The sequence below is a fragment of the Furipterus horrens genome, unplaced genomic scaffold (assembly GCF_987537825.1).
Source record: "Furipterus horrens unplaced genomic scaffold, mFurHor1.1.pri manual_scaffold_10, whole genome shotgun sequence".
Classification (NCBI taxonomy): Eukaryota; Metazoa; Chordata; class Mammalia; order Chiroptera; family Furipteridae; genus Furipterus; species Furipterus horrens.
In genome coordinates, this window is record NW_028327180.1 from 67,011,716 (window position 1) to 67,029,985 (window position 18,270).

The following is an 18,270-nucleotide window of genomic DNA, read 5'->3' on the forward strand; positions in this document are numbered from 1 at the left end:
TAGAATGCAGTAAATGACAGTAGAAAAATTAGAACATATTCAAACAGATCGGGTGAATGCTAGGATCGAATCATTTCTTAGCTAAGCAGCCCATACATTCATCTGTAACAGCACAACACAGGACAATTAGAACTGCTGCTGTCTGTGTGCAAAACAGGACAAACATTTTTCTATTTTGAATATCCAGTTATGTAAATATACAGTAGTTGAGTAAATTACCAGCAGATCTATGAATACATTTAAACTGCAACTCTCTATAGTAGGAGCTGCTCCCCCAACTTCCCTGTATTGTATAAATTGAAGAGTAATATGAATATTTGAACAATTACCAATTGTGCAATTTCAATATATTAACTCATGTATAGACTAAAAGTTATCAGACAAATTACTAGTTCTAGTCTTACTCCATGATTTACAGCTTCCATTATTTGAAATTACACAAGTCTTCAGTTTTAATGAAATATTTTGTCCAGGCATGAGGATATCACTAACTTTTATTGAGACTTTAAGTCCATAACATTTACTGAAGTAAGGAGTCAATTACAGTTTCAGGCTTTGCAGAACGCTTTCTGTTTGGAGAAGAGAAAAAGAAAACATGAAGACTTTCCTAAAAGACTGAAATGCAGACACTTTACATTACATAGTAGATAAAACAAGGGGGCAACAGAGTCTAGAAATAGGCTGAAGTTGGACATGTTTGACCGTGTTAAGAGATCGAGTCATGCCCACCTGTTCAGGCTAGGTGAAGGTCACCTGGAGTAGGTGCAAGAGCATGGCACTCCGCCCCTACCCAGAGCAGTGAGGGACTGAGTAGATGATGACTCCCAAACCCAGACTAGAACACACAGCCAGGCCAAGCGGGCCACATGCCTGCCAGATTGAACCCCTGATGACCTCTTCCGGGATGGGCTAAAGGGGAAGGTTTATTCAGTGAAAATCAGAGACCACATCATCTGAAGCAACATCACAGATGCACGTGTCCTGGACATGCTACATTAATGTACCGTGTTTACTGCAATTTTGCTTAGCACATTGAACTATGCATTTCTAATGAGGAACATCACATTAAACATTATCATGTAGTGTAATAGCAGTAAACCATTTATTGTGTATATTTGTCTCTGTTTTTGACCATCTATTGCATTCCTAATACAGCAGGTTAATTCTGGTGCACAGAGATGGTGGGTTTATCTAAAAGGTTGGCTCACATGTATTTTCGTTTTTTGGTAAACCAGAAAGGTAAATATTTTTAAATGAGCATTCTGAAAATTGTATTCAAATAACTTATTAAATTGTCTGTTTGTTTGTTTTAGATCCAGATAGTTATTTAAAAAGTGACTAAAAATGTAGAGATCTCATGTAAATAATTAGATTTCTGGCTTCTCCTTTGAAATAAGAAGGGTGCATCGCAGCAGCCACTCACTTCACACAGATTACTCTCCACTTTGCCCCAGGCCCCACCGCTGCCTACTTTTCACCTATGCTGAGGTCAACTGTCTTAACATTCATCAAAACATGTGCACGGTTAGTTTTCCTACTAACTTCCAAGTTAAGAGGAAAATACTTCTATTAAAAGTGAAAGATCTAGAGAGATTCATATTTCCTAGAACTGCTATGCTTCATTCTGGAATATCATATGCATGGCTGCTTCTGCTGTCAGAGGAGTTTTTAACCCCTGGCACCTAGATGCTAACGATGTAAAATTTGTGCACTTTTAGTATGCAACTCAGTCCTCCTCCCTGAGTTCAACTATCCCAAATTTATAAGTGTTAGGTTATGTCTATGAGGCTATGCAACACAAAAACATTAAACCCATACAACCTCGCCCTACATGTAACTCAAAAGTTTCATACTCAAAGGAGCCTCAATCAGTTTAAATAAGCTCAACAGTACTTGCTGTAGGGCAGAGAGAGAGGAAATAAGCTCCAGGCTCTTGTATCCTGTTATGATATAGCCTACCCAACAGTCAAAACCAGCACCCAAAGGAGAGGGAAAGATGGTCGAAGTTTTCTTTAACTGGTGACTGAGGAAATCAAAGTTCTTGGGACAATGTTTATGATAGAAGAAAATGAATCAGCTGAATACAATAGTTGGGAATTTCACCTGACAAATTAATTAGCATCTCACTAGAAGAATTAGTATAAAAATTAAGGAATTAAGATAGTACATGACTTAGAAAGAACAAAATACATCACAAATAAATTCTATTACTCAAGACAGCTAAAGAAGTTGAAAGACCTAAGATTTTATTTACTCAAATCATAACTACCTAAGAACTTTGATATTTAAATGTATCAGCCAAAATATTTATCTTAACTAAATTTCTTTTAAATGTTTCTAATTAGCATATCTCACAGCCTTGATTTTACTAGATGTGAAGACAGCCCTTACCTTCTCCCTGTCTTTGGCCTTGCTTTCCCCTTGGAAGTCCGTGGCCTCTCCAGTTTCATCAAGGACTGCCGCAGGCTCTCCTCCGTGTAGGCAAGATACACGTGGGAAAGGTCCACCTCAAATGGCTAAGGAAAGGAAACCAGCACCAGAGGGAAGAATTTAAACCAGATTCGGGGAAAATACAGAATAAACTCTAGAAAAAAGCCATGGGAGACAAGACCAGACAAATTTCTACGGACACCTCTGACGCCATCTATGTCACCCACATTCAGCAAGGGCTGGCAAGTGAGCCCCGACACTGGAAATCCCTGAGGAGTAACGCAAAACTGCTGCCGACTTCCCTAACGCTGGTATTTCCCTTGCTGGACCTCAGACTAGGACTAGTTTTGAAAAGGACATTCTAGTCGCCAACCACAACCCCACGACCCAGAAAGGTGGTGAAAAGGGTGAGTCCAAGGAGATTCCACGCTGGTCTTGTGGCAGAAGTCAGCCTGCGGGGCACTGGGGGGGGGAGCAGCGCCCTCATAAACAGTCACCTCCTGGAGCCTCTATTCCCAAAGGAGCAGCCTGCTCATTTAGCACAGCTGATTAATAGATAGCATGCTGATAACATAATTTAGTGACCCATAGTCCCATAAAGAAACGCTGTAATTTAAAAAAAAAAAGGCACTCTTACATCTTTCTCTTTTTTATCAGGAATTGGAGTCTGCTTCCTCATGTTATTTCCTGTGTAGGCAACACATTTCTCAAAAAAGAAAAGAGGCAGAAGAGAATTGTTTTAATTAGCAATGCATACTGTGAATTAGCAAGTGAGATACACTGATGCTAATGAATGCTGGGACAGAATGGGTCCCAGGGCCATTCAGTCCTGCAGCCCTGACCCAGCCATTTCCACTGAACAGTCTGTGTGCTCCAATACCAGTAATTAGAAAACCAGCTTCTCCACCCTTCTGATTGTCATCTGATTTAGCGTCTGGGCCACCAGTCCCCCCACTGGAGCCAGAGAGATTCCTAGTCTACAGGAAGTACTCTACAACTCATATTTCATGAAAGGATGAAGGTGATACTCACTAGCTGCCATTCTCCTATGTCTTCATTCCAATGGACATAGTTTTCAATCATTTCCTTTTGAAAGAGTCAAAGATAGTCTACTTTTAATATTTAATAACATTTAAAATACTGAAAATATTCATGAAACTACAATCTTTATAATTAAGGGGAAAATCTGTCTCAAAACATTATATATTGCATGATACACTTTTTATAAATTTAAAAATATATGTTTTTAAGAACTATATGTAAATGCAATGAAACTATAAAAAATATAAAGCAAGGAAATGAAGAACACTGGATTCTGGGTGAAGGTTACTTTGAGTTGGAAGAGGCAAAAGGATTGGAGGTGGGTTACTGTCATTGTCCTAGCTTTTGTTTGGGGTGATAAGTTCACTCTAAAATAACTAAATAAATCAAGGCAGGCCATCTAAGGATCAATAAGGAGTATACCAAGAACCAAAGATCAATTCTGTACACCTAATGTCCAAAGGAAAAAAATCCTGAGGCTTATTGTAGACAAATGTCTTACTGCTGTATAGAAATGCGAAGTAAATTTTTTAGAAAATCATTATGTTAAAAAGTTTACTAAAATGTACTGGAAAGATGAACATTTTAAGTAAAGAAAAATAGAGGCTGAGATTCTTGAACTATATGGTATTGTACTAGTGTTAAGAATCAGCATCCATCTGGAGATGGACAATGGTAATGGGTGTACAAGATTGTGAAATACTTAATGTCAGTGAACTATACTCTTAAAAATACTTAAAATTGTAAATTCCATGTTACACATATTTTACCCACCCTACTCACACATACATAATTGGCACCCATAGCAGGGAGAAAAAGTTAGGACAGGAGTTCTGCTTATTCTAGTTATAGGATAAAGGACGCTGAATGAATAACAGCACCTATACCTTGGTTCTGATTGCAATTACAGCGAGTCCTCATTTGTCACTGATAGGTTCTTCAGGTGAAATGATGTGTAATGAAACCAATTTTATCACAGGCCAACTGATATAAACAAGAGTTAAGTTTCTATATTTCTGGTCAAAAACATCACCAAACTTTTAAATAAAGACCCCAAACTACTAATACTAAACAATGAAATAAATGTAAGATATACAGACATTAAGAAAGATTAAGGTGATGATTTTCCAACCTGCTTATCTCATTGAGGGGAAAATAATCAGGGAAAGACATTCACGGGAGGCCAGAGCTTGTCCAGGCAGCTGGGAGTGCAAGATGGAATCGGTCCTGGACAGGATGCCCTTCAACCACAGTCATCCCCCCCACCCCCCCCCCCACACACTAACTCTCTCTTTCTCTCTCTCTCTCTCTGCCCCTCCCACCCCCTCTATCACAGACCAGGACGATGTAGACATGCTATTTCACCTCATGTGCATGTCTTTGGATGTGGGAGGAAACCTGAGGACCCCGAGAAAACCCACACAGACCTGAGGAGAACGTACCAGCTCCACACAGACAGTTGACCCCAGCTGGGAATCAATTTTTTTCCCTCATCAATGATATAATGAAACCACAATGACCAACACGATGTTATTTGAGGACCTGCCTGCAGTACACGAATCCAGATTTCTCTAAAGAGCTGAGACATTCTTATTTAGATACTTAGATATTCAAACAGAATTATGTATTTAAAAAAGTTGACAGCTGAAGTGAAATGTTATGGCATTAGTTCAAGAAAATTTTATCATCGACAACTGAAATGTAAATATCTACCACCAATTAAATGACAAATTATACTTCTTTATTCCTTAACCCCAGCCAAATGACCCAATATCTAGATGAGAGCACTTCCCTCTTACCTGATAATCCTGAGGTATAAAGTTATCAATAATAAGCATCTGAAGTCGGAGCTCCCGGCTAAGTTGTCGAATGTTCTCCAGTAAGCCTTCTATTTCCCTCTGGTGTTCCTGTTGGAGATCAGCCATCTACGAGAAAATCAATGCAAATATTAAAGACAAACAAGATTTAAAATAGAAAGCAGTCCACTCAGACACAGGGCACTGATCTAAGAATCCCTGGAAGAGCATACAGTTCTTTCACAAAAAACAATGGACAGATGCCACTTAGCACCGTCTTTTCCACATTATTAGTTAAGTTTGGAAATTTTGTTTAATAGCTAAAATTAAAAATTTCACTTAAAGGAGAAAATTTTATTTCTTTAAAATTGTAAGTATGTATTATGATTCCTTTAGGATTCTTAATCATATTTACTCAAAGAAATTCTTTTATAAAAAATTCAGAACTACTTTAGTAAGTCCTAAGAGACCAACCTCTGACTTCGCAGCCATCAGCATAGTCCAAACTTTCTTCAATTTCTTGGTCTTGCCCTGTGCTTCCTCTTGCAAACTGGTATATTTTTCTTCAATATCCAAGCGTTCTTGCTATGACAGAAATTGATAAGTGTCAGAATAATTTCTTCATTAAATCACAAATTTCTTTAACAAATAATATAAATGTTTAGTAACCATTATCTTCAAAACAACCTATATATCTGCTTTAATATTAAATAATATTAAAATTATAGATATTTAGCTTTTCAGTAGAAACATGTCAACCAAAACCAAAAAGTCACATTACCTCCTTCTCCTCCAGTTCTCTGCGAAGTTGCTCTGCTCTTTTCCTCCTTTCTTCAAGTTCCATATTAGATTCCTCAAGAAGCTTTTCTTGTTCCTCAGCTTTTGCCAACAAATCAACACCACCTACAATTACCTTCTTCTCCAGTGCAGATAATTTCTCCAGCAAAGACTGATGCTCTTGTCTGTTGATTGAAATGGAAATACTCTATATCCATCAATTACCTACTATTCTACCAATATCATTTACCAAAATTTGATAAGAATTAGGATGCAAAATTTCAAAATAAGAATTATGTAACATCTCTATCAAATAATACCACCAGGTTCATTAATTTATGATTTGATCTATAACTAATTCAAATTCACTGTTAGTTTTTTTCTTCCACATAGAAAGGAATTAATCAAAATAGATGTAAGTTTCAGAAATACAATATATACAATGAGCGCTTCTATCCAAAAACAGCTAATCTGAAGACAAAAATCAAGATTTAATTACTATTCAATTTTCTTGTTTATACATCCTATGAAAAGTACCAGAAATTTAAATCACAAATCCATATCAATTCAGTAATACTCACTGGGCCTTAAGAAGATCTTTTTCTCGTTTCTCTAATTCAGCTCTAGCCTTATTTCTTTCTTCTTCTTCCATGTCAAGTTTAGTTTCAAGTGCTTTTCTCTCTTCATCAATCTTTGCTTGCATTTCAACCATCTTATCTGGGGAAACTTTCTTTTTACCTATTTGAGTCATTTAATTACAACAATCACTTTAGAGTTGATGTTTCAGATTCGGATAGTCTTTTAATTTTTAGAAAAGATACATTCCTCCATAACACAAAATTAAATTTTAACATTTTAAGGAAATCAAATAAATATTTTATATTTCTAGAAGAACTTTAAAGCTGATTGCTAAATTCAAACTTTTCCAATTGTGCAATGATTTCTAAGGGCAAAACTAAAAGAGAAGCAAAACAGATGAGCAGAAGAAAAAGACAAAGGAAGATTAACAGTAAAGCCCAAAACAAAAAACGAAAAATCTGTGCATCCCCAAATAACGTAGGTGGTCAAAAAAACAATATGACTATTAAGTTACTTTTTTCTGATTACCAGGTACAAAACTCAAGTGGTTTCTCAAAGTACCTCCCCAAAATTTATTAAAATAAGGGAATAAGTAAAAGTCACATATAGATATAAAATGAACAGATAAAAGTATCACACAGAACTTATAGCTAGTTTTTGATATATATCTTCAGAGTTTATAAAATTTGTGTTAAATAAAATCACTGGAAATTATTTTATTTCATAATATACTTTTAAAGGAAAAAATTCCATACTAATTATGTAACAGTTGCACAGTAATTGATCAGGAACTTTATAGTTGCTGAGCTATCATGACATATTTTATTTATTTATTTATTTATTTATTTATTTATTTATGGAGTGTCATTATTTATTGTCTGCTTTCATGTATGATTAAAAATGTCCATAGTAAAAACTTAAAAGATAAAAAACCAGAAAAAACCAATTACTGCTAGAATTTAGGAAGTCTTTCTGTAAGTTTTCTTCAGAATGACCATTGAGAAAGTACTGAAAAACAAACTTTAACACTTCTTATGTTAATAAATCAGGTTTAGATGGATAAAACCAAGTAAACTACACTAAAGTGAAGTCACATAGTGAGACTGATAATTCATTTCTATCTCTCAATCCTTCAGCCTACATATTTAAATACCAGTTGTCCAAAGAATATACATTAGGAAACAAAATATACAAGAATATGTCATGCATATTTTAAACAAAAAACCAAAATAACTCATTATGTCAAATGCAGGATCCTAAATCTCTCTAAGTCAGATTAAATATGACATGTGTCAAATATAAGTAAAAATACTACTAAATAATCAAGCTGGAAATACAGCTTCCAAATGATTATTTTGATTATAATGTCTAGTAAGTAGAGTGTTTTATATACAAATAATAGTGTAAATAAAAGTGTTACATTGTTATAAACAGTATTCAATAAAATTTATTGACTAAATTTTCAAGTCATGAAACTAAAGTGAAAAATCAAAAAGAAGAAAAGAAAAACTAGTATATTAAACTGGTTGTGAAACTGAATGAAAGATCATTCATTTCTGGTAATACCATTTCTTTGAAACATACTTTCCTGCAGAAAAACAATCAAACTTTCCGTAGAATTGGTCTGAGGCTCTCCTGAGAGCTTTCTGTCTTTCTAAACTTCCTTCCCAAAGGACCACAGAAGAGTGTAAAGCAGAAGACTTTAAATTGTTAATGTCTCCACCCAAAAGCTAATCCCTCCTGCTACTACAGAAAGAGAACTAAAAAATAATGTTAATGAAGATATATGAGTATATATCTGAATATATTCTTTCGGGAACCATGAGGCAAAGAATCATGCATAGGCTTTAATTCTTTAGGATAAAATTATATTTAAAAACCCAAGGGTTTAAAATATAGTACCTTTCATTTCTATAGAAGTATAAGCCCAAAGCAAACTTAAGCCATTAAACAAATAAGTTAAATAAAAAGAATAAATAAAAGCACTGATCCAAATTCATGCTCTGGTGTGGTGTGATTCATTGCATTCCGAAAGACCTGATTCTGTTGGCTTCTTTGTTACCTGTATTTAATGTTCTGAATTATACTATTAAAAGATAAAGAATTTCCCATTGGTAGTACTATTTCTTAGAATTTTGAAGGGGAAAAGTGTAAGTTCAATTATAAAGTAAGTGTATGCATAATAAATTATAGCTTCCTTTCCATCTCAGAATTAAAAAAATTTTTAAAAAGGCAAATACGTTAAGACAAAAAAACTATGTATGAAGACATGGATACTAATGGTATAGAAGAAATGATCTGATCAATATATGTACATTAATTTTTTAGGCTTCTAGGCTTCTAATTATTTAGTTAACAGTTACAAACACATTATGAGGCAGTAAAAAATATTTATATGCAGAAATATAAAAGCACATGTCTATTGATGAATTACTATGCTTAAATTGCATTATTTATTTAAAACCATTCAGGCAATATTTTCAAACTGATATTTTGTCAACAAAGAACTTATTGTGCTCTTGGAATATTTTCATAAAAATGACCATGAAGCTCTGACCGGAGTGGCTCAGTGGGCTGGCCGTCACCCCACAAACTGAAATGTTGCTGGTTCGATTCCCGTTCAGAGCTCATGCCTGTGTTGTGGGCCAGGTTCCCAGCTGGGGGCATGTGAGTAGCAACAGATCAATGTATCTCTCACGCATCAATGTTTCTCTCCCTCTCTTTATCCCTCTCTTCCCCTCTCTCTAACAATAAATAAAATCTTAAAAAAAAATAACCATGCATATATAAATAGGTTCAGTTTCATAAGTCTAATATTTCAGTAATATGTTATTATCAGAATTACTCTAGTAAATTCTATTTCTCCCCAAATAATATTTTAAGCTAAATGTAGGTATGTAGCAACTCTCCTAACCAGGCATTTAAAAGTGAGAGATCACTAAAGTCACTTTTACATTGATTTTTAAAAAAATCTTAATCAGACCTGGCTGGTGTGGCTCAATGGATTGAGCACTGGCCTGCAAACCAAAGGGTCACTGGTTCGATTCCCAGTCAGGGCACATGCCTGGGTTGCGGGCCAGGTTCCAGTTGGGGGTGTGCAAGAGACAACCACACATTAATGTTTCTCTCTCTCCCTTTCTCCTTCCCTTGCTTTCTCTCTAAAAACAAACTCTTTAAAAGAAAAAAATCTTAATCAGCAAAGCCAACCAAAACAAAAAAAAAAAGAAAGAAAAAATGCTGCTTCTAATACTGCATGAAGAATTCAGCACAAATTTCTAGATAAAAAATTTGTAAAATGTTAATATCATAGAGTATTTAATTAAGCCAAACTGGAGTGGCAATATTTCTAATTGCCCTGTGCCATGTGCTCTATCCAAAACTGTGAAGGGGAACTTTGGCAAGGTAAAGTGAAAAAGAAGGCTTTCAGGGAAGTTAACTGAATTAATTTCCTTATCACTACATGAGCACCCATTGGGCATAAGTAACCTGATTCCTCACTTAAAAAAAAAGGGGGGGGGACAAGATGGCGGAGGAGTAAGTGGAAGCTATACTAACCTCCTCCCAGAACTAGTCTGGATTTACAACTTAATTTTGGAGAAATCATCTGGAATAACCAACCGAACACCAGCTGGAGAGAAGTCTTACAACCACGGAGAGACAGGAAAGGCCGCTACATCACAACGTGACCGGTAGGGAGTGCGGAGACGCGGAAGGGCTGGCTGGGCTCACACGGGTGGCAGCCGAAGGGACTGAGAAACAGCTCAGCAGCCGGGATTCTCCCTGAGAAGGGCAGGGTCTAAACCCCCAGCTGGGCTTCCCAGCCTACAGCAACAGAGTGGAAAGTAAAATAGTATCCAGCTGAGAAAAGCGAAAAGCCACAGTGTTTCTTGCTAGCCGGAGAGAAACACCTGGAGAAAAAGAACTCTTAAGCAGATCACATACGAAAATATTTTGGCCCCACTTACCCTGGGATCAAGCAGAGGGAAAGCAGAGAGGACTGGAGACGCTTGGGGAGAGTTTGGTGTGGTGGCTTTGAGGGGAGAACTGGGGGAGCAGCCCACGGGGTCCCAGTGCTGACTCATCCCCACACTGCAGGCAGACCATTTCCCTCCAAGTGGCGTCAGCCTGAGGGGAAGCAAAGGCCCTGCCTACAGGAATTAAGCTGCCACACCCACGGTCCTTAAGCCTGACAGCTAATCACAGATTAAAGAGATTAACAACTAAAGGAGACAGACAAAGGCAGTGGATCCCTGGAAGCCTCCAACAGGCTGCCTAGGCCCAGACTGGTACAGGATCTGACGCCACCCGGGGCAGATCCAGGAAGTGCAGATCATTCTAATAAGCACCAACAAACAATAGGAGTCACAAAAATGGGGAGACAGAGAAACAACCCCCCATCGAAAGGAAAGGTAGAATCCCCAGAAAGAGTGCTAAATTATAGAGAGGAGCCAACTATCAGATATGGAATTGAAAGCATGGGTTATGGAGAAGCTCAATGAGCTCAGCAGAAACTACAAGGAACTCCAGAAAGACTACAAGGAACTTACTGAGAATTACACCAGCATAAAAAAGGACATGGAAGCTATCAATAAGAGCCAGGAGAAAATGAAGAATACGATCTCTGAATTGAAGAACACAGTAGAAGGAATTAAAAGCAGGCTAGAGGAAGCAGAAGATCGGATCAGCGAGCTGGAGGACAACTTAGACAAAAACTCCCAGACGGTGCAACAAAATGAAAAAAGACTGAACAAGACTGAAGAGGCTCTAAGACAGCTGCAGGACAACATGAAACATAATAATATCCATATCATAGGAATTCCAGAAAGAGAAGAAGACAAGGGATAGAAAACCTCTTTGAAAAACTAATGACAGAAAACTTCCCTAACATGAGGAGAGAAAGAGTCACGCAAGTCCAGGAAGCACAGAGGGTCCCAATGAAGATGAACCCCAACAGGCCCACTTCAAGACACATCATAATTAAAATGGCAACATTCAAAGACAAAGAGAATCCTAAAAGCAGCAAGAGAGAAACAACTCATAACATACAAGGGAGCTCCAATAAGGCTTTCATCAGATTTCTCAGCAGAAACACTACAAGCCAGAAGGGAATGGCAAAAAATATTCCAAGCAATGAAAAACAAAGGCCTACAACCAAGAATACTCTACCCAGCAAGGCTCTCCTTCAAAATGGAAGGTGAAATAAGGAGTTTCCAAGACAAAAGAAGGCTAAAAGAATACATCTCCACCAAACCAGCATTGCAAGAGATGCTAAAGGGTCTGCTTTAAGAAGATGAAGAAACAGAGAGAGACAGAGAGGAACATGAGTACAAAGGGGGAAAATGACAATGAATAAGTACTGAAAGAAAGAAGGAACTTCTACCATTTGCAACAACATGGTTGGAACTAGAGATTTATGCTTAGCAAAGTAAGCCAGGCAACAAAAGAAAAATACCTTATGCTATCAACTATTACAGGAAACTAATGAACGACAAAAACAAATGAGCAAAATTGAACCAGAGGTATGTAAACAAGGAATAAACAAACAGTAACAAAGAGGGAGATGGGAGAGAGAGAAGGGGGTAAGAAGGGCAAGGGTCTAGTCAAAGAACATGTATAAATGACCCATGGACATGGACAGCTGGGTGGGGACTGAATGTGGGAGAAGGGTGGGAGGGTGCAGGGAAGCAAGAGGGGGAAAAAAGTGGGACAACTGTAATGGTAAAACAAACAAAAATTTTACTGGGGGAAAAAAATGAAAATATAAAGAATAGAAATGCAAGTTGAGTGAATATTAGAAGGACAAGGATTTTCCTTCACACTGTATATTTTTCTCCTTATCTGATCCCTCCAGAGTTTGGCATTCTTAACAAGTAAGGACATAAGTTTCTTTGCATAAAACTAATAAGACCAGTTGTTAACAGAGGTTTTTTTTTTTGTTTTTTTTTTGTTTTTTTTAACTAAGACTTTGACTGGAATGTCATGCCTAAAGGAGACATGCTTGGGCTTTGGTTATTACCAAAAAGCCCTGATGAACTGGGATTGACTTTCAAAGGTAATAAAAGTCCACGAGATAAAAGGCCTGGTACTTTGGATGGATGCGCGGTCCATGGCGATCTTTCCAGGGAAGGAATGAAGGTTGTTTTCCTGAAAGATGGCTAGATGGGACCTTAAGGCACAATGGAAAACCAGAAGGACTTGGAAAAGACAGGTGTTTACAGGCAAGGCTGAATGCCAGGTATGTGGTTCTGCTTCTGTGCCTACCCTAAATGCAGGTATGTGGTTCTGCTTCTGTGCCTACCCTAAATGTTCCTTGCGTAAGTTCCAGCAAAGCAGAACTAAAGATCATAAGTGATCATTTGCTGCTCTTGTTGTGTTTATGCAAATGAACAGGATAAATTAAAAATGGACTTAATGCAGTCCCTTTAAGGACAAGGAGGGTAATCTTAGGGAGAAAAATCGCGATTCAAGGAAAATCACAATGCTCAGTGGTAGACTATAAAGTAGTGCAGCTAAGCGTCTTTAAAGTTTCATTTAAAGTTCGTTTTCATTTGAAAGTTAAACTATGTCTGTGGCATTATCAAAGATGCTTAATTTACAGGCAAGAAGAATGTCAAATGCCTTGCAACTGGATGTCTTTCCGATAAGACAGTCCTACAGATTTAGAGACTTGTATGTGGGTTATGTTACATAAATTAACATGTGTTTTCTGTTTTCAAAGGGCATAAGCCTACAATCTCATTACCTGAGTGATTGTACCTACAGGCCTCACTTAATCCTGTCTGTAGTGCTGCCTCCTGAGACTCAACGGTTTGGCTGAACTAAGTGGCTGGGTTGGTGAAGTATGGGGTAGTCTGTGGACTTCACTTTAAAACTGGTTTCTCTTTTCTATTCTAACAGTTTGGACAGAAAGGGCCCAGAGGTCTGAGGGGGGGTGGGGGGGAACCTAAAATATTTCCCTCAGCCCAAACTAAGTATAATGGGCAAAAGGGTTTTGGACATGTGTGATGTGCCTGGCACACCTTCCTCCAAAGAAGCCCTTTTTTTCCCTAATGTGGGACATTGAAAAATTAATCCCTGCCTTTTGTCATCTAGTGGTTATGAACTGAATGATGTCTTTTAACCCTGTTGCCAAATCTGTAGCCCCCAGAACACAACAAGGATGCCAGCCTGTTAAACCAAGCACGCCGTTATCTGGGGACAGCCAACTGACCTGGAGTCTGCACGATCCTTCCCCATGTGGGAAGGCCACCGTCCCCTCCACACCCCCACTCTTATTAGGGATTTCTGGACCCAAGGGTAGGTAGGACGACGACCATGTCCAGCTTGAAGCAGCTAGTGGAGCTAGAGACCTTCGCCCATTGTGCTTTATAAGATTATAAAGGGTCTTAAGTCTGAGAGGGAGGGATTGTTATTATTGTTAAAATAATTAATTATTTATTTAAGGAAAAAGAAGAAGAATATATGAAAGGGTGAGGCAGGAGAGCTTGTATGTACGACCCATGGGCATGGACTTGGGGGTGGGATTGTTGGGGGAGGGGATTGTTGGGGGAGGGGTGGTGCTGGGTGGAGGGGAGCAAAGGGGAAAAAATTGGAACTATTGTAACAATATAATCAATAAAATATACTTAAAAAAAAAGGAAAATAATGCTTGACTGTGAAATCATTTATATTTGTATTTCTAAAATTTGGCTTAACAGGCCTTTAAGAATTTAGGAAAAAACAATTATCCCATCTAGTTCTAGTGATGTATTTATTTTGTCTATGTTGTTAATTAGGTCTAGCAGATCTAATATTTCTGAATTGTTCCCCTAAAAAGAGCATTGAAAATAAAAATGTTCCTAATATCTTCCTGAATGAAAACTGAAATAAATTTTAAAAAACAACAATTTAGGAAAAAAGGAAGCTCTTTAAAAAGCTATAGTTGAAGGATGTTTTTAAATGCAAAAATGGATACTTACCTTGTAAAAAAATATTAAATTTTAAAAAATGTAATATAGTTAAATGACAAAACTCTTTATAGTTTAAATAATTGTACCATGTGGAGTGCAAATCAATCACACCAACCTGCTTGATCTTTCAATAAGTAGTAAGCAAATCGCAGACAGGAAGCATATGCACAGAGATGAGGAGGAAAAAAGAAGAACATTATTTCTTATGTAAAACAAAGAAAATTGTATAATAGCATTTATTTTATAGCATAAGCATAGAAATAATCAAATCATTATCAAAACTGAAATAGAGCAGTTTCATGTAAAAAGAAAAGCATATTCAACACAATTGGAGATGTAATTTAAGCAAAGATAATAGGGAGATTAATTTAACCTAAGATAGCAATTCAAAATAATCTCAAGAGCCCACATTAACTCCCAAACTCCCGCAAATATAACCACCATTCAGCACCATGTGGGAATAATAACAGCAGACATGGAATTGGGAAAGTGCTAAGACCTGGGAAGTATTCTAAAGAGCAAAACAGAAAACAAAGCCAATTTTAAGTTAATAAGTTAAGAGCAGCAAAATTCACAGTGTCCATTTTCAAAATTTCCCAATTCAATGTTCTTCCACTGTAAGGATCTGTTACAGGTGTGCCTCCCTTTAAGAAAATATAACCCCAAAACCTCAACCCCAAATTATAGTAATTTGCAGTGATTATTTGGTTAACAAAAGAATTTAATTAAGAATTCTTTTTAAAAAGCAAGCTCTCCCAATACATTTTATTTTCCAACTTGATTTAAAAGCAATTTTTTCAGGAAAAAAAATTTATTGCATAAAGTGAAGTACACCTGTATAATAACAAACTTGCATTCAATCCATTAGTAGATTGTTAAGGATAATTACAATAATGATTCTATAGAAGTAAATAATCAATTGATGATTCAAGCAAAGAACACCTAAATAAAAAAGTCATTCACATTTTTTTAAAGGGAAGGTATATATATATACAAGTCACACACAGCAACCACATGCTGGGACAACTGTCTCAGTACTTCAACACACCCACATCACAAACAGAAGAACTTAAAAGTTTTGTGCTAGGTACACAAACAGTAGTTAAAACTGCTTGAACTGAACAAAGTACAACACGTTTCATAACATACTTTCCTATAACAAGTCTTTAAGGGTAAAGGTAAGTTTTAAAACAGAAAGCTAAACTATAATTCCTCCTACTCAGATATGTTCTTGTATTTCACAGTTTAAAATACAAAATAATACTTCTATATGGTTTTTAAGCAATGTCACATATTTTATATTATCCTCCAAAATTGTTTTGGTAAAATTTAAGAATTGTCAATAAAGAATACAATTTCTAATATTCTTGGAATTTTTCCGCCAGAAAGTTAAAAACATTAAAAAAAATAACCAAATGTTTTTGCTATTAGTTTCAAAATGTAAGTACATAGACAATGCTTTAAAAGACATTAAGCTGCAAGCTAGTACAAGAAAACATCAATTCGCCTTTCTTCTGAAGATAAAATATAAATAACATTAATATTACTTTTCAATTTAATTAAGGTTTAAGAAAAAGTCTTTAGGTTTAAAGTAAGTTGACAGATCCTGCATAAACAATTTCTGGCGGATCTGAATTCTCTAATCATACATTAGAAAATTTGTTAAAATCAATCAGGTAATTTGGAAATAGAGATAAATGGCCATTTAATAGAAAATACCGTTCAGGTTATTTTCTCTTGCTTCAAACTTGACATTTCTTTGATTTGGAAGCTTTTACTCTTAAGCTGCCTTAAGAGCAGGATATCAAAGCCTAAAACCTGTATGACTGTCGGACATGTTATAATGGGTACTGGTGTACTTCCAAAGATAATTTGGACTTTTAGAAATTCACAATTTGTCACTACATGTCCCATATACTGACTAGGATTAGAAATTTGTCATGAAATATGAAAAGGAACCATAAGAAGTATTCTTTCATACAGCTTACTAGCTCTCTTTACATTATCTCAATCGCAAAAGCATGAATCTCTCTTCCATTGTCTCAAGCATAAGCTTAAACGTATGTTTTAACAATCATGAGTTACTGGAAGCAATGAAGGGGAGGGATCATCACATGCTTTGTTCTACTGAGAAGTCCAACATGTGTTCTTTAAGTCATGACAGGGAGCAGTGCAGCATTTCTCAAATGAAGCCCATGGGTCATGGAAAAGCCAAAGGTCTGTTAGAGAACTTAAGAGCTACCACTCACTAGGCAAGAACTTATCCAGAGGTTTCTCTATGACAGAACATGTGGAGTCTGAACTACTGCTGCTGCTACTGCCTGGAAGACAAAGAAATGAGCCCAACAAGAACCAAAGAGAAAGGAAACAAGAAAAGGGACACATACACAGAGAAAAATTCAGTTCCAGAGAGAGAATTTTAAAGGACAATCAAGCTTTGTATTAAAGAACCAAAACTTACTTTCCCTTAAAACCAGTCTTGGTAGTCTAGCCCATACTCTCTAATAACAAAGCCATGCAGAGGAATTAGAAACGGTGTTCCTTTAAGTATCTACTGTGGGCAAACCCCACTATTCACCTAAAACACAGTAATTCAGAAGGTTGGAATGACAAGAATAAAAAAAAAAAAAATCAATGTTATTTGGTGACACTTAAGTCTATTTAAACCACTTAGGTTGACAACTTAAAGGAATTGAGTCCTAAGATTTGAAGTCATGCACAATTAAAATTACAAAAATGGCCCTGGCTGCTGTGGCTCAGTGGATTGAGCGTCGGCCTGCGAACCAAGTGTCGCTGGTTTGATTCCCAGTCAGGGCACATGACTAGGTTGCAGGTCAGGTACCCAGTTGGGGGTGCAAGTGAGAGACAACCACACAGTGATGTTTCTCTCCCTCTCTTTTTCCTTTCCCCTCTCTCTAAAAATAAATAAACAAATAAATAATTTTAAAAAATAAAATAGAATAAAATCACAGAAATGATAAATTACCCTTCATTACAGACTGATTGATTTGTCTCCAATTTTACTTGTTCCCTCTAAAACAGCAAACTATCAGATACAATTATGTATGTTTTAAGATTCCATGGCAAAACTTTGAAAAGCTCACTGAACATTTTAAAATTTCTAAGCCCGAAAGAAAGGTATTTTACTATTAAATATTTTAACATATGAAACAGCAGTTTTTGCTATTTAAAATTTTATTTTTACTATATCTATTATCTGCTTTAGCTTTGAATAGTTTAATGGGTGAAAAATAGGTATGAACACAAAACCAATTCTTAAATCAGGGTTTGGCAAACATTTTCTGTAAAGGTACAGATAGTAAGTATTTAGCACCCTGGCCAGGTGGCTCAGTTAGTTTGGAGAATCGTCCCGTAAACCAAAAGGTCACAGGTTTGATTCCTGGTCAGGACGCATACCCAGTCGGGGAGTGTACAAGAGGCAACTGATCCATGTTTCTTTCTTATATTGATGTTTCTCCTCTCTGTCTCTCTCTCTCTCTCTCTCTCTCTCTCTCTCCCTTCCTCTCTCTGAAAAATCAATGAACATATCCTCAGGGGAGGATTAAAAAAATAAATAAGTGTTTAGGTTTCATGAGCCACACAATCTCATGTGAAAGCAGCCAGCCATACATCACACATAAACAAATAAGCACGCCTGTTTAATAAAATTTTATTTACAAAAACAGGTGGCAGGCTGA

At 36.6% G+C, this 18,270-nt stretch overlaps 1 protein-coding gene across 2 annotated transcripts in view; it reads right to left on the reverse strand.

Annotated features, from left to right (window-relative positions):
* Positions 1-461: 461 nt before the first annotated feature.
* The window catches only part of KIF3A (kinesin family member 3A), a 44,854-nt gene continuing 27,045 nt past the window's right edge, over positions 462-18,270 (reverse strand). The window contains exons 10-18 of one of the 2 annotated variants that reach the window (XM_090288044.1): positions 16,822-16,893; positions 6,626-6,782; positions 6,049-6,229; positions 5,742-5,852; positions 5,271-5,396; positions 3,463-3,516; positions 3,068-3,136; positions 2,392-2,516; positions 462-569 (exon numbers count right to left, since the gene is read on the reverse strand). In XM_090288044.1, the coding sequence (XP_090144170.1) occupies positions 521-569; positions 2,392-2,516; positions 3,068-3,136; positions 3,463-3,516; positions 5,271-5,396; positions 5,742-5,852; positions 6,049-6,229; positions 6,626-6,782; positions 16,822-16,893 (944 nt within the window). In that variant the 3' untranslated portion in view covers positions 462-520. The remainder of the gene's footprint in view (positions 570-2,391; positions 2,517-3,067; positions 3,137-3,462; positions 3,517-5,270; positions 5,397-5,741; positions 5,853-6,048; positions 6,230-6,625; positions 6,783-16,821; positions 16,894-18,270) is intronic. The other variant, XM_090288045.1, reaches the window with a different exon arrangement.